The 15,787-nt window shown below is 50.6% G+C and overlaps 2 protein-coding genes across 3 annotated transcripts in view; one reads left to right on the forward strand and one right to left on the reverse strand.

The window, feature by feature from the left end:
* Nucleotides 1-2,083: 2,083 nt before the first annotated feature.
* Nucleotides 2,084-3,943, reverse strand: HELT (helt bHLH transcription factor). Of its 2 annotated transcripts, none has more exons than XM_051790476.1 (4): nucleotides 3,642-3,943; nucleotides 3,177-3,281; nucleotides 2,937-3,033; nucleotides 2,084-2,810 (listed from the first exon to the last, which is right to left on the reverse strand). In XM_051790476.1, exons 1-4 carry the CDS (start codon nucleotides 3,666-3,668, stop codon nucleotides 2,317-2,319), a joined length of 723 nt encoding a protein of 240 aa, XP_051646436.1. In that variant the 5' UTR covers nucleotides 3,669-3,943; the 3' UTR covers nucleotides 2,084-2,316. The 2 variants fall into 2 exon arrangements, with proteins under 2 accessions (XP_051646436.1, XP_051646434.1); XM_051790474.1 differs by having other exon boundaries at nucleotides 2,084-2,813.
* A 2,721-nt stretch (nucleotides 3,944-6,664) lies between these two features.
* Nucleotides 6,665-15,787, forward strand: part of LOC127472136 (collagen alpha-2(I) chain) — a 48,595-nt gene continuing 39,472 nt past the window's right edge. Inside the window, exon 1 of the mRNA XM_051789835.1 lies at nucleotides 6,665-6,795. Within this exon, the coding sequence (XP_051645795.1) occupies nucleotides 6,665-6,795 (131 nt within the window). The remainder of the gene's footprint in view (nucleotides 6,796-15,787) is intronic.

The raw sequence follows: 15,787 nt of genomic DNA on the forward strand, positions 1-15,787 counted from the left end.
GCCAAGATGGTGCATAACAGAGAAGTTAGTACTTTGAGGGCTTTGAGAATTAGTTTATTTTCAGGAACAAAATGATGTGCTAGCTGCTGCCAGACACCAGTAAATAGCACTGCTGTGTCAGATGATGAACATCACCAGGCCAGACAGGCACCCCACCTGGGACCAGGTACAGCCTTTACAGGCCCGGCACAGGTGACATCCAGCTCCTACCTGCTCCCACCAAAGTTGGCAGATGGTGCTCATAGCAGAGCTAAAATAAATCCAGGGGGAAAAAGGCTAAAAGTGTCTGCCCTATAGATATGGAAATGTAAAATAAAATGAAGACAAATTATATGAACCTCTGTCAAAAGACTGGGGATGCCAGTCCTGAGGGAGCTCTGTGTCCCACTGCCTATGTGGATCCAGCTGTGGGCACAGAGCATGGCACACAGGTGTGGATCTGAGCAGGGAAGGCAGCTCAGATCCCGAGCATGGTACAGCTGATTTTAGCAGATGCAAAAATAATTTGGGGGGGGCAAAAGTCAGGGTCAGCAGGACCAGGAGGTGAGCTCAGAGCCCTGAAAGGGTGGAGGGAGGGGAGACTTTTATCCTAAAGTAATTCTAAAGTCAAAGAGAGGTTTATCCTCCACAGCTTAAACGAAAATTAAAAAGAAAACAAAAAAACCAGGATAGCAACACTGGGGAGACAAAGATTCATGGACCAGTGTGAGTTTGCAAAATTTTATGCAAATGACCCCGGTTTTGACCATGGTGGCCCTCTGCTAATCCCAGACAGAAAATCTACTTAGCAAAGGAAAGTTTTGTTTAATTTGGTTAACCGGGGCAAAAATGTTGAATATATTTGTATTTTCAGAAAAAAAAATCTTTAATGCTTTAGTACCAAAGTAGGATCACAAGAGCTTAATGCTCACAGAATAAAAATTGCGTAGCATTTTCTCCATATTCTGCACCTAGTGCTGGTAAAAACGAGCATTTAACGTGCTTTCATAATAGGCACCAGCCTCTCTGCTGCTGCTGAATGTGTTCAGTTGATACCAAATTGCTCTGTGTTCACTGACCAAGAGAGAGGTTCCCTCTGGATTTACCATCCTAAAGGTGTCCCGAGGAAATGCGGGTGTTTTCCCCCCCTCCCTGGCTGACTCTTCATGTTATTCCACCGTGTAACCTTTTCCCCACTAATCTGGGATAGCAGATTTTCCTGTATTTACAGGTTAAATGGAAGGTACACATTCCACTTTTTACTCATTGTAATGAAGATCTTTTTGTCTGTCTCCGAATAAAGGCTCGGGTTGGTTTACAAATTGCGGGTCAACCCATTCCGTGACCTGGGCAAACAGCCCAGGTCAAATCTCCTCAAGGCCTCCCCACCCAAATGGAATAAGTTAATTTACCCCTCGGCGGCTCCGGCCCCGCCGGGCATACCCGGGCTGCTGGGGGGTGGGGGGTAGCTGGGGTCCCCCTGCCCTGCTGCCAGAGGCTGCGGAGGCACCCGGGAAGCTTGGTTCAGGCACGGCCGGAGTTGCCTCACTGGGAGAGAGCCGTGCCGCGGCCTCGGGAAGTGGCTGGAAGGACTCACTCCCACAAGCTTCCATCGGTTTTATTCCCCGTGCTCCTCGTCTCTGCAGCGGCCGCCTCCCCTCCCCGCCCCGGTCCTGCGCCGTCCCTCTTATTCCTCCTCTGAACAAGCTGCGCCGCGGAGAAATTCGCTGGCAAAGCACATGGAAGATGCCGGTGCCGTTCGGACACGTGCCCCCGGAGCATCCCTCCACGGGCACGTGGAAGGGCGGGACTCGCGGATGTGCGGAGAATCCGCCACCTCCGGGGCACCCCAGGACTTCCTCTCAGCCCCCCCCCGTGACCTGGGAGCAGAGGCCAGGCGGCACCGAGATCCGTCCTTCCACGCCGTGCCCCCTCTGCCCGCAGTGCCACGGCCAGTGCGTGCAGAGGCCTCCCTAGGCCTCGCGGACCACGTCTCGCTCGTGGGGTTTTTGCCCTGGATGGGTGGGGAGACTCACCACCACCACCCGAGGAAGCTCCCTCACGGAAACAAGAAGGGGGGCGAGTATAAACGTTTATTCCGAGATATCGCTTGTACAGGCACCGCACCCGCGGATGGGAAAAGGAGCGGGTGGGGGCAGCTCCAGGCCCCCGGAGAGGACGAGCGGGAGCAGAGCCAGGCCCCTGGAGCAGGCAGGGGCTTCTCGCCCTCTGGGACCCCAGCGCATCTCACTCTGTCCCGGCAGCCTCCCCGTGCGCCCGGGTGTAACCTGCAGTGTCCGCGGTCATAAATAGGGTTTTTTCAGGCGGGACGAGTCTCTACAGCATGGAGGGGTGCTGGCCTGGGGGCAGCCCGAAGGCATTGGGGTGGGAATGGCCGAGGAGGTTGAGGTAGTGGCGGTCCAGCCCCTGCACGGAGGAGAGGAAGGTGCTGCGCTGCTGGCCGGGGCTGGCGAGGGGCACGGCGGCGCTGGGCAGGTGATAGGGCAGGGAGGGGCTGCGGGCAGTGCCGTGCCAGGGGAATGGCCCCCCCGAGGGCGGCTGGAGCACGGCCTCGGCGGGGCTGTGGCCGTGCCCGGAACACTCGGGCCCGGGGTGCAGCTGGTAAGAAACGTCCGGCTCCGGCAGGGAGCCCAGGGAGGTGAAAAGGGGCTCAGTGACGAAGCGCGCTTTGGACTGGAGGAAGGCCAGGATGCGGGCGTACTTAGTGTCTTTGGTTTCCATCCTCTCCACCGTCGTCAGGTAGTGCACCAGGTTCTTCATGCACTCGTGGTAGCCGTAGTGGAAGTAATTGGCGAACTCGGAGAGCAGCTCTGCTGGAAAGTAAGAGACAGGGACCCGAGCTCCTCAGGGTCTGGCGGCAGGAGGAAGGGAGAAGGCCGCCCCCACGCCCCAAGTGACCCGGCGGGGGCCCCGGGAGGCCGCTCCCGCCCACCTACCCTTCTCTCGTCCGCGGGGGAAGTCTGCCGAGTGCAGAGCCCGCAGGTACTGCACCGTCATCTCCAGGATTTCCGCTTTCTCCAGCTTCCCGGAGCTCTGCAACGGGCAGAGCAGGTGGGCATCACCTCTCCCCTGCGGCTACTCTGCGCTCTGCCGGGCCGCCCCCAGCCCCCCCGCATCGGGGGGGATGTCGCAGCGCACCGGGGAGAAGGGCGTAGGGGCTGCTCCCCCCCGCCTACCTGCTTGGCCAGAGCCATGGGTACTGTCTTCCCCAGCTCGGTGAGGCAGCGGTTGATGCGGTCCCTCCTCCGCTTCTCAATCACTTTGTGGGAAACCGGCGTCCTCTGCAAAACATACGGGGAGCGTTAGTGGAGCCGGAGAAAGCAGCCGGATCTCGTCTCGCCGGGACAGTCGGCCCTGGTCCCGACCCCTCCAGCCACTGCCCAGCCCGCTCCGAGCAGCGGTGCCGAGCGCGGCGCAGCCCCGGGAGGGATGATGCTCCGGTGGCGGGTCCTCCCCGCGCCGCCTCGGTGGTTCCCGTCCGTGCGGACGGCCCCGACAGGACAGGAATGTTTTTGGGGGCGTGGGGTAGATTTTTCTTTCGGGGGGGGGGGCTTTTCGAAGGGGAAGGCGGTGAGGGGGCCGAGGCCAGGTCCACCCGGCCGCCCCACAGAGTCATGCGCGCAAGACGGGCGGCGACTCACCCTCCGCTCCTTGAGCTTGGAGGCCATGGTGGGCACTGCATCCCCGCTCTCTCCGGGCCCCTTATAAAGCCATCACTTCTTGGGGGGGACCCCGGGGGGCCTCCACGGGCCCGCTGATCCCATAGGATTAGGAACGAGCGGCGCTGGGGGAATGTATGCATTAAAGATCAGGGTGGAAGGGGGCGAGGGGATGAGGGGGAATTTTTTCTTCTCTTCTTCCTTTCCCCCCCCCCCCTCGTCCCCGTCCACGCAGCCGGGGGCGGCCCAGCTGTGTCGCCCCACGTGGACCTCGGGGACACACGTGACGATCCCACAATAGCGGCGGGGATGGGGCCGGGGATGCGGCGAGCGGGGCGCAGAGCGCGGTATCGCGCCCTGCGTCCCGCTCGCCACATCCCCGGCCCCATCGCCTGCCTGCAAATCCCCGGCACCCCGCACCCCTCCCCTTAGCCCCGGCGCTGACTGCATTTTAAAGCCTGTCCAGAGTCATTAAAGTAATTAAGTAAGCCCTTAATAGGCTGTTCCGCCCAGTTCAAGGGAGAACCCTTGGAGACGGAGTGGCCCCGTTTGTTCTCAGGCTTTTCTCACACGACTTGGTGACACGTCCATCTTTATAAGAGATGGCAGCGAGGATTTTTTTGTTTACACCGCTTTATGCGCCGGGGACACCCCGGCAGGTGTGGGACCGGGGGGCTGGCACACGATATCCCCCTCATCACCCCCCCTTTTTTTTTTTCCGCCGGCCCAGGGAGGCTCTCGCCAGTCTTTGGCACACGACGCTCCTTTTTTGTGTGGTGTGCGCGTCTGTGCGTTGTTGTTTTACCCCCCCTGCTCCCCCCCTCTCCTTTGGAGAGGCTCAATTTGTAGCCTATTATCCTATAGGAAAATGTCCCATTGAAAAGTATGAATAGTTTCATTGGGCCTAAATTTTAATAATGCGGGTCAAAGAAAAGAGGGGCAAATAAAGAGGGGATCGCAGCTGGTCCGAGAGTGCATTATTCGGTGTCACCTGCGAGCGGGATCGCCGACAGACCCCCATTCATTTGCCTAATTTTGGTCAATTTAACAAACTTCAGGAGAAATTATTGTGGCATTGTTAAGCAGAGTAAAGCTTTCTGATCGAATTAACAGCATGTTTTGATCCGGTAAATGTCATTAAAAAGAAAGAAACAATCGCGTTTAAAGGGGGGCTCCGAGTTAAACGCGCCAAGTGGAGACGCCGGAGCGCAAAGCTCACAAAGGGAGCAAGTAACTGCCACAGGGGAACTTTTGTACGCTCACATTGCTGAGGTTTTTTACACAAAAAGGCATTATTTCATACTTGAATACGTTTAATCCAACAATTGTCTATTTTCTGCAAACATATTTTCACAGCATTGTTAGCTTTCCTCTCCGCGGCCCTCCGCCCGGGCAGCCGCGCTCCTCGCCTGGCGAGCGCACCGAGCCCCCGGCCCGCCCCGCACCGCCCCGCACGGCCCCGCACCGCCCCCGCCGGGGCCGCCCCGCCGCGCCGGGGGGGCCGCTCGCCCCCGCCGCCCGCTGCCCCCCCGACAGCGCGGCGGCGGGCGCGGCCCCCGCGGGGCTCTCCACGGCCGGCGGTGCGCCTCCGAGTCCGGCACCGGCCCGGGGCCGCCCGCCCCTGTCCCCCCCAGCCCTGCCGCCGCCCCCCGCCCCGGCGCTGCCGCGGGGCGCTGCCACCCCTGAGGGCGAGGGAGGGCCCGAGGGCGGCCGGGCAGGCGGCGGGGCAGTCTGGCGCCTGGTTCTGCCCTCCCGGGCGACGTCGCCGAGCCCTAGGCAGGACTGCGGAGACGGCGACATCCCCGCCCTGATAGCTCGGGGAGCTGTTCTCTCGGAAATCTCCACATCTCCTCCCGTGCCCCGCGTTTTTCCACCCGTTCCCCCTTGCGATTTAAAATGGGAGAATCATCTCCATGGCATCTCTCCGTGTGGGAACGGCGGGCGGCACGGCCGCTCTCGCCCGTTCACTTCCCCAGAGGTGTCCGGGGGACAGGCGCGGTGCCGGCCCTAACCCCGCGCCCCAGGACGGTCCACAGCCTCCCCGGGCCGGCCGGGAGCACCGAGGGCTCCGCGGGAGGATGCTCCGGGATGGCCCCGGGGCGCGTCTCCCCCGGCCAGTGGGGCGGATCTGGCCGGGCCCGCTGCCCGCCCGGGCACCCCTGCGTGCCGTTCCGCCGGCCGTATTATTCTTCCAGGAGCCTTGTAGGTTTCGTTATATTCATTCTCGTACAATGGGATTAAACACTAACCGTTATCATCCAAATTAACTAAACTCTGAATAGCAAATGCTTGGGCTTTTATTTTTTTCCTCCTCTTTTGCTCCACTGGCGGAGATGGAGTTGATCCTCTTACTGTCTGAGTTAACCGCCAGCTGCAGGCACCCGCGAGGCAACTTCTTACATGAGGGAAGTTGTTTATTTTCTCGCTGGCTTCTCCCTCGTTGATTCCCCTTCGGGCCGGGCTGCCTGGGGCAGCGGCGGGCGGGGGGCGTGGGGCAGCCGCGGCATCCCCGCGTGTACGGTTTCCTAACCCTCGGAGAGCTGCGGCGGGGCTGAAGCCAGAGGGAGATCACCCGCCACTACCGCGGTCGGACTGTCAGTCTTATAGGGAAGCCAGGCGAAGGCGGGTTTGAATATTTTTTAGTTTTAGTTCCCCGTGGGTGCCTGTTAGCTCTCCTTGCGGGAACGCGTGCACGGTTCTTTGGCAACCCAAGGCGGACACCCGCGTCCCCATCACCCACCACAAATTCTCTGCTCCCGCTGAAGTGCCCCGCCGGCGGCAGCCCTCTCCCCGGGCGAGAGGCTGGCCGGGGGCCGGGCACAGACCGTGCCCCGCTCCGCGTGGAGGGGGATCAGCCCGCTGGCACCCCGGGACCGCAGGGCGGGGGGAGACAGCACCGCCCCGGCCGCCCCTCTCACCCTCCCCGCGGCCGGCCTGGGGGTCCCTGCCCGGCGGGGCTGTGCCCCGGAGGAGCGGCCGGGCCGGCCCCGGGATGCGCTGCCGGGATGCGCACGGTTGTGCGGGACCGGCGGCTGCTCCGTGACCTTCGCCGCGTCTCAGTGGCGTTCGGCCCCTGTTCCGTGGACACTGGCGCTGCCGACCTCTGCCAGCCGCGGGCTCTGCCGAGGAGGCGAAGGTCATCTCGGAGGTGTCAAGTTGCTTTGAAGTGGCATCTAGGTTTGCTTTTTTTAATGAAAACAGGTCGTCTCCCCGCTGTTTCTTTCCCTCTTCTTTTTTGACTCCTGTATAATAACCTTGGGGTTATACGCAATTACTTCACCAAGTAATTTAAGCTGCAGATATTAGGCTTGAAAATCATTGTCACTGTGCACACGCAGGAGGCCAGCTAATCAGTCTCCCATGGAAAGTGTTGCCCGTGAAACTGGTGGATCGAGTGCAAGAAGTAAAATTCCCAGCGTGGCTGGGGCTGGAGTTGGCCCTGCCGGCATGGTTTCATACTCGCATACCGGAGGTCCTGCTGCGTATTGCGGAGAGGCAATCATGCTTCTGGATGATCTCATGGCTGATAGGGAATGAGAGAACTCACTGGGTACAACAGGTCTTATTTGTTGGAGGGGGTGGCTTTATTACTTGGCAATCCTGAATCTGCGAAGAAGCAGTGATCACAAGAGAAGGTATTTCATTTAGTAGTTTAACCCTCAGCTGTACATACAGCAGTGCATCACACTGTTCTGGCTTCTGCTGTGAGTTTGTTTACTCTCTTGTATTCTAGGTGAGGCGAGATTGGGTTAGCAATTTTGGAACAGGAGTTCCCAGTCTTTTCACAGCTCCTAATGATCTCTGACTCTGTGTCTGGGGCTGCTTTGTCGTCATATTATTCCTCAGCTGCAGAGGTTCCCCTTACCTCGATGTTACTGTTGTTTCCAGCTGTGGTCTGCCCTGAGTTTTCCTCCTCTGTCACAGTGGAAGACACATGCTCCTCTGTTTGCTAACCTACCATGAATGGTGGTATCACCAGAGCTAAACTTTGATCCTAAAAACTCTAAAACTTTGATCCTTACTACAGGAAGTTGTCCAGTATCTCTTGGTGCTTGTGGTGGCATATAGGATTTCCAGGTCAATAGCACTCCCGAGTGTTGCTATGTGCTTGTTGTATTCCACCTCTGAGGAGGTACATTTTATTGTAAGTATGTTTTGTTGTGTTTTTTCTTCGTGATTAAAAAGCCTTTCAGGAATGTAAAATCTGACTGGTTTGGTTTTGTATTACTCTGTTTTGTATGAACTTTTTGGAGTACGGATTATTTGAAAGTCATTCTCTTTCACATGTTCCTGTAGTTTCTGGTAACTACTTTGTTGACTGTTTTTTTCAGCAGACTTTGTCAGGCTTATATGTAATACAGCTAATATATACAGAATTATATAGGGTAAAATGCTTCACTGATTAAAACCAGGTGTAGTTATGTATGTTATAGCCATTTACAGAAGCTGATTTACATTGACAGAAGACCCAGTATAGCTTTTGCCCACCAAATGTTTGTGTATATATAGCAAAACTTGAGAATGTCCTCTGTGTCTTTGTACAAGGTGAGTCCTGCAAGACAGTGGAGAGATGTCTGCAGTTTTCCTGGTGACAGCTATCTTCTCAGCCTTGTCACAGTTGAGATAGGATGCATTGCTCTTTAAATGACAGCCTGTCAAAATGAGTGCTAAAATTCTTTTCAGTTGGATTTAGATAGTCACAAATCACTGGCGAGGTGTACCTTAGATTGCTTGTGTCTGAGGTGTTCTAACTAGTCGAATAGCTAGACTTAGTGGCTCTCTGGCATGAATAAAAACTGAAAGGTTTGGGAAGTACAAGAGCTTTTTCTGTACTGACGTCTAATACTGATAAAATGTCTAACCTCTCCAGTCTTAGTAAAAACTAAAAACAAATAAATAAAAAAAAAGTAAAAACTTTCACTCATCATGGCTTCACAGAGGGGAAGTCATACTCGATCCACCAAATAATCTATGATGAAGTGACTGGCTTGGTGGTTGAAGAAAGAGCAGTGGATACTCTGAAGAAGAGAAGGCTTCAGGGTAACCTCGTTGTGGCCTTCCAGTACTTGAAAGGACCCTACCAGAAAGCTGGAGAGGGACTTCTTGGCAGGGCATGTAGTGATAGGACAAAGGGTAATGGCTTTAAACTGAAACAAAGTAAGTATACATTAAATATTAGGAAGAAATTCTTTACTGTGAAGGTGGCTCTGGAACAGGCTGCTGAGAGAAGCTGTGGATGGCTCATCCCTGGAAGTGTTCAAGGCCAGGTTGGATGGGGCTCTGATTAGTCTGCTCTAGTAGAAGGTGTCCCTGCACACGGCAGGAGGGTTGGAACTAGATGATTTTTAAGATCCCTTCCAACTCAAGCTCTTCTATGATTCTATGATTCTGTGGTACCATCTACCTGGATTTTGACATTGCCTCCTGTAACATCCTTGTAGAGAAGCCAGTGATGTGCAGGCTGGATGAGACAGTGAGGTGGATTGAAAACTGACTGAATTGCCAAGCTCAGAGGGGGATGATCTGTGGCACAAAATTTAGTGTCCAGTAATGTCCAGTTACTGGCAGTGTACTCAGCAGTTCAGTACTCAGTCTAGTCACATTTAATGTCATTGTTAATGAGCTGGATGGTGGGGCAGAACATACCCTCAAAAAGTTTGCAGGCGACACAAAACTGTGAGAAGCAACTGATACACCAGAGGGTCATTCTGCCATCCAGAAAGACATCAACAGGCTGGAAAAATGGGCCATCTGCAATCTCATGAAATTCAGCAAGGGTAAGTGTGAAATCCTGCACCTGGGAAGAAACAACCCCCTGCACCAGTACATACTGGGGGGCTGACTGGCTGGAAAGCTGCTCTGTGGAGAAGGACCTGGGGGTCCTGTTGGACACAGAGCTGAACATGAGCCAGCAATGTGTCCTTATGGCCCAGAGGGCCAATAGTATCCTGGGGTATATTAAGAGGACTGTTGCCAGCAAGTCGTGGGAGATGGTCCTGCCACTCTACTGAGCACTGGAAAGTCCACTGGACTCTACTGGAGTTCGGGGTCCAGTTCTGGGCTCTTCAGTACAAGACAGAGATGGTCATACTGAAGAGAGTCCAGCAAAGAACCACAAGGATGATCAGGGGACTAGAACACCTCATGTGTGAGGAGAAACTGAGGGAGCTGACACTGTTCAGCCTCAAGAAGAGAAGGCTCAGGGGACGCTTACCGATGTTTACAAATACTAGAAAGAAAGGTGCAAAGAAGTTGGAGCTGGGCTCTTTTCAGTGGTGCTAAGTCATGCAACCAGAGGCAATGGGCACAAACAGAAACACAGGAGTTTCTGTGTAAACATGGAAAAAGCTTTTCTTCTGTGAGGGTGGTTAATCACTGGAACAAGCTGCCCAGAGACGTTGTGGTGTCTACAGTCCTTACAGGTACTCAACATCTGTTGGGTTGTGGTCTTGGGCAAGTGGCTCTAGGTGGCCATGCTTGAGTGGGAGGAGGTCAGACCAGATGACCACCAGAGGTGCCTGCCAACCTCAGCCACCTCGTAGTTCTGTGCACTTCCTGTGTGAACATTTAGTTTTTATGTAATTCAGTCCCAGTTTGGTTTAGCATAGAAGAAATGTCTTTTAATTTTGTCTTACACTACACAGCAGATTCAGCTCTTTTACTCTGTTCTCAATAGAGAATTGAGAACAATAGAGAATAGAGAAACAATTCATTTAGATTCAGGGCTTCTACACCTGTGTCAAGCAGAATGAATGGGAGGGAAGCAGTCTTTTTGTTTATTGTACTTCACCACGTGTTGCATTGCAACTCGGCTCATTAAAGACTCGTTAACATCCATTATATCTATGATTGCTTTGTAAACAATGCTAATTCAATAGGACTTCAGAGCTTAATTCCCTCTAGAGTCCTCTAACTCCTAGCCATGGCATTTTTTCTTGCTGAAAGGGAAAAAGGGACCCCCTGAGAGATTTATAGACTCTGCAAAACCTACTAATTTAGTAATGGCATAGTTCAAGCATCCTATTATTATGAACCCTCAGTACTGAGCTTACTGCATGGACTAGGAACTTCAAGGACTTCTTTTCAGCGAAAAAATATCCTTTGGGTCAGCCCAGTTTTGCTCTGACTTCCAATGGCCAAGTGGACCAAACACTACTCCCTGTTACATTGGCTTCCAGAGAATTAATTATACCCTTTTTGCTAACTCTGAGGGATTCAGAATGCTGCACAGAAAGGCTGTGCCACGTTTCTCAGGTTTAAATGTTGGGCTTGTAACAGTCATGACACAAATGCAGAAAAAGAGGTAGATGATGGGACCCATATCTCCATTTCTCTTCCTCTGTGGAACAACGAGGTGATATTGATGGTCCTGCATGTTACACTGGTGGCTGGCTTTAATGAGGTTTTCCAGTGTCAGCATGTGGCAAGAAGCATAAACATAAGATCTCAGAGACTTTGTGAAGGCAGCTGATGTAAGGGTTATACTGTGCAATAAAAAAGAGAAAGGGACTGATGCCTTGGGGTTCCTGCAGAGTCTGTCATGCCTTCTAGGCAAGGACTGCAGTCCCAACCAGTTGCCTTTTGCAGCTTCATTATGGTTGGGTTAGTGGGTGGCCAGCCTTCCTGCTGGTTGTTTCTGTGGTTTTCTGTTGGTGTTTTTTGCTTCTCCAGCTTTCATGGCTCAGGTTCTCAAGCATTCCTTATGACCATTAGAATGGAAAATTATTTTTTATTAAATCCTTAGATCCTTAAGCAAAAGTGTAACCACTCAATTTCATTGGAATTGCTAAAGGAAAACAGAATGGCTTGAGGAACACTAGAAAGAGTGTCTGTGATAGATATGGTGCCACCTACTTTTCATTTCATCTGGCTTATTTTTTAAACTAATTATAGCAGGCTGGGAAGAAGTACCCATGTCCCCTCTGGCTTTAATGCCATGTCTGTCCCATGGACCTTCTGATGGAATTTTATTCTATATGACATGAGAGTGTATAACCATCTCATGCATGGTCTCAGATTCCATTCTTCCTTCACATTCACACTCCATCCCCCTAATGGCACAGATAAGAGTGTGTCTGGGCACCCAGCCTGTTGTGGAACTTGAAACATTAGTTACTTCTTTTTCTAATAAATTTGGTTTATGAATGGGATAGGGAAAACAAAGCATGAAAGTGTCAGTGCCAGAAAGGAGAGCTGGGAAGAGGTTGTCAGTGCCAAGCATTGGAATCACTTACTGCATTCAACTGATCTGGCATTGTTTCACTGAAGATATATATATATATATATTTATATATGTACATATATATATATATGAAAGTATTATATAAATGGCATTGATATAAAAAGCACTAATTTCTGCAGCGTTATGTTATATGCATACACAAAGATTCACATAAAAATGCAGATCGGAATGTCATCACTGTGCCCCATGGCACATGTGGCTGACAAGCTACGAGGGAGTGGAGAATGTGTTCCACAGTTTGGTCCCAGCACTTGCAAGGTTGAAATGTCCCAGTTCTTCTTCCACAGCCTACCTGTCTGTGGTGCTAAAGGCAGGCGCTGTAAGATAAAGAAAGAAAACATTGCTTGTATTACTTGTCACCACGAATTTTAAAAAATAACTAATGTCGAGGAGTGTTAACACTCGTGGCGAACAGGAAGGCTTGTTTTTCACCATCCAACACGAACATCGTCACCGGAGAGGCTGGTCAGCCCATTCCCTGTGTGGAAGCCTTCATAGCTTTGTGGGAAACTGTGGGGACATTAGGGGTTGGCTACTGCCCTCTAGTGATCTTCACCGTCACCTGAGGTTTTAATTCGCCTTTTATTTTTCTAACCAAGTTGCTAAAAATAAACGTTGTGTGTGAACAGATGCATGAAATTCAGTATTATGAAACAGTGTCTGAATCACCAGATTGCAGGACTTACATGAGGCGATGGACTGTACCCAGAGTGGACACCACCTGATACAGCTCTAAAAATACAGTTAGTGGAATCCAAGCATGCTGTGCAAGGCATTTATATTATCACCTAAGTTAGTTATTTCCCAATTCTTTGGAAATTGATTTATCTTGGTTTGAATAAGCTTATTGATAAACTTTTTCCTTAAACAAAACATTGCTGCGTTTTAAATACAGCCTTTTAATAATAAGCAACTCACCCTTCTCTCAACAAACAAATAAATGAAACCAAAATAATGACCATGGGAAACGTTATAGCAGATAAATTATTGAGAAATAATTGAGAATTAAATAAAATATTGAGAATATTTGGTTCAAAAATAATGATTTAGTTGGATTTTGAGTAGCACTACAGATCTTTCTCCTTTTTTCTTTTTTTTTTTTTTTGTCCTCTATGCTAAGATGAGCAAATACCTTTGAGTTAAGAAGTAGAATGTGTGGCTTTTTTGCTATAGCTATTGATTCAAAATGCTTGGTTCCCTGCTTAATTTCTCATCAAGTGTTACCTGATGGAAGTGCTGTTTGAGCAGAATTCTGCTGTTGGCATTAGAGGGCAGCCTTGAGGGTGTATGTGATTTTTTTTTTTGCATATCAGTCTAGCTAGGATCTAATTTAAAGCAGCTTAAGGCTATTTTTGCTCTAAAAGCAGTACAGTCAATTAAGAAAAACTGTCTCATTAAGTCTAGTGCCCAGCTGTGTTGCTCATTCATGAACATCAGCAACTGCGGGTGAGAGACAGCCGAGCTGCTCTGCAGATAGAATGGCTGCAATTACGAAATCCTCAGAGCGACAAGTGTGTTGATTTAATTGGCCTATGTATTAAGCACACAAGAGAGCCACCTTTACTTTTATCCTGGAAAAATAATTGAGTGAAAAACTGGTTCACAGCTCTGACTTGTTTTCAGCAACACAACTTAGCGAAACGAACATGCTTCAGTTCTCTGCAGAGTCCCATAGACTGCTCCATGTTTTGAGTCCGGGACATGATACCATCACACACACGAACAGTGCAGCTTATCTGCTCTATCGTGCCTTTTGTGCTCTTGCTTCTAGGCCAATGAATTCTGCTTGCCATCATCTGTAGGTACAACGTCTTTGTATTTCATCACTTATCCTTGAGACTTATGTAGGGCAAAGGTTACAAAAGTTCTTGGCATCTGCTCTATGATGTAGGAGGAAACCAGCATCAGCAGAGAGTCTCTTGTGTAATCTACTGATGTTTTCGGAGATATGTTTGGGTAACAAAATGTTTACTTTGTCTGATCAGGCTGCTTCCTATAAAGATTGTCTGCTATAAAAAATGTTTTTGCAGCAAATTTATAGAATGAAACTACAAAGGCATGAGAATAATTAGCAAAGCCCAGACTTATATGACATATAAGGAAAAGCTCTAGAGCAAATAGAAAGCAAACAGAAAGCAAATGATCTTTCATTAACATGGGTTTGTCAAATTATAGTGATTCATCATTCAGCTGCGGGCAGGGGAAGGCTAAAACAAATGTGGAAAAAATGATGATCTAGGTGAGAATGTGTTTCAGATCCTAAACCACCTCTCCATAAGCCATGCTGATAGCTACTCTGTTTTTTGATGATTGTTCTAAATTTAACATCACTTGTCTTGAAATGATCTTGAATGGTCCTAAAAGTATCTTGGTAGTGGAGATGCCAATTTTTCTAGTAATTTCCTTAATGTGTCAGCAGAATTATTACCTATGAGAAGCAATGCCCTATCCTCATCTCCCTGGCAAGATGATGTTTGTCTTCTGCAATACAGTACTTTAAAAACCAGCATACTCTCCATTTCTATGGTTTTCAGTGTGTCCTACATACCTTTGAAGATAACCCCATTTATGGCTGACAACTGCAGAGATAGGAGGGTCTCATGTCCCCTAACCTGATAGCTGGGTCATTCAAAAAGGTGAACAGGGGTCTTGCCAGATGCTGTGCTAACAGAGCAGATTTTTCCAGGTAATGGGGTAAACCAGGTTCCCTATAAACTGGCTAGACCTGAGTCAGGCTGTTTTTTACCCCCTCTTCTCCTAACAACCTCTTTCCCCTGCTTTCCCACTCTTATCAGAGCCATACTGATTCCAGCAAAAGCCAGGAATCTGGAAAAACTTGATTTCCACTGAAATCAGTCCATGGCAATGCCTTTTGGTACTAGATACAGAGGAATCTCTTAAGTATCTTTAGGAGTACAGCATTTAACATGTGAAAATCCTGGTCACCTTATACAATTAGTTGCTCCAGATGCATCAGTCATCCTGCAGTAAGTGTAACAGCTCTGAGAGCGACCAGAAAGTCCATAGGACTATCTCAAACCTTTGGAAACCTGATAAACAGCAGCTCAATGAAGCAATAGACTCTGCTGCTGCCCGAGCACATCCCACACTGTTGTTTCTGTGGAGGCACTTGCGTACCTTTGGCATACAAGTTAAACATACACAACTAACATACTGTACTTCCACATAGAATCACAGAATATCCTCAGTTGGAAGGGACCCACAAGGATCATCAAGTCCAGCTCCTGATATTGCACTTGACATCCCCAAGAGTCACACCATGTGCCCAAGAGCATTGTCCAAATGGTTCTTGAACTCTTTCAGGCTTGGTGCTGTGACTGCTTTGCTGGGGAGCCTGTTCCAGTGCCCAACCACCTTTTCCTAATATCCAACCTAAACCTCCACTGACACAGCTTCATGCCACTCACTTGGGTCCTATCACTGGTCACCAGAGAGAAACATCAGTGCCTGACCCTGCACTTCCCCTCATGAGGAAGTTGAGACCACAATGAAGTTTCCCTTCAGTCTTCTCCAGGCTAAACAGATGAAGTGACCTCAGCCAATCCTCACACAGCTCACCCTCAAGGCTTTTCACCATCTTCATAGCCCTTGATTGGACACTCTCTAGTATCTTTATATCCTTCTTATGCTGTGGCACCCAAAACTGCACCCAGGACTCGAGGTGAGGCTGCACCAGTGCAGAGCAGAGCAGGACAATCACCTTCTTCAATCAGCTGGTGATGCTTTGCCTGATGCCCCCCAGGACATGGTTGGCCCTCCTGGCTGCCAGGGCACTGCTGACTCATATTCAACTTGCCACAGACCAATATCTCCAGGTCCCTTTCCTTGGCACTGCTTTCCAGCCTCTTGTTCCCCAGTCTGTACG

This window comes from Manacus candei, unplaced genomic scaffold, assembly GCF_025592945.1.
Source record: "Manacus candei isolate 608988 ecotype Guabito, Panama unplaced genomic scaffold, ASM2559294v1 h1tg000028l, whole genome shotgun sequence".
Lineage (NCBI taxonomy): Eukaryota > Metazoa > Chordata > Aves > Passeriformes > Pipridae > Manacus > Manacus candei.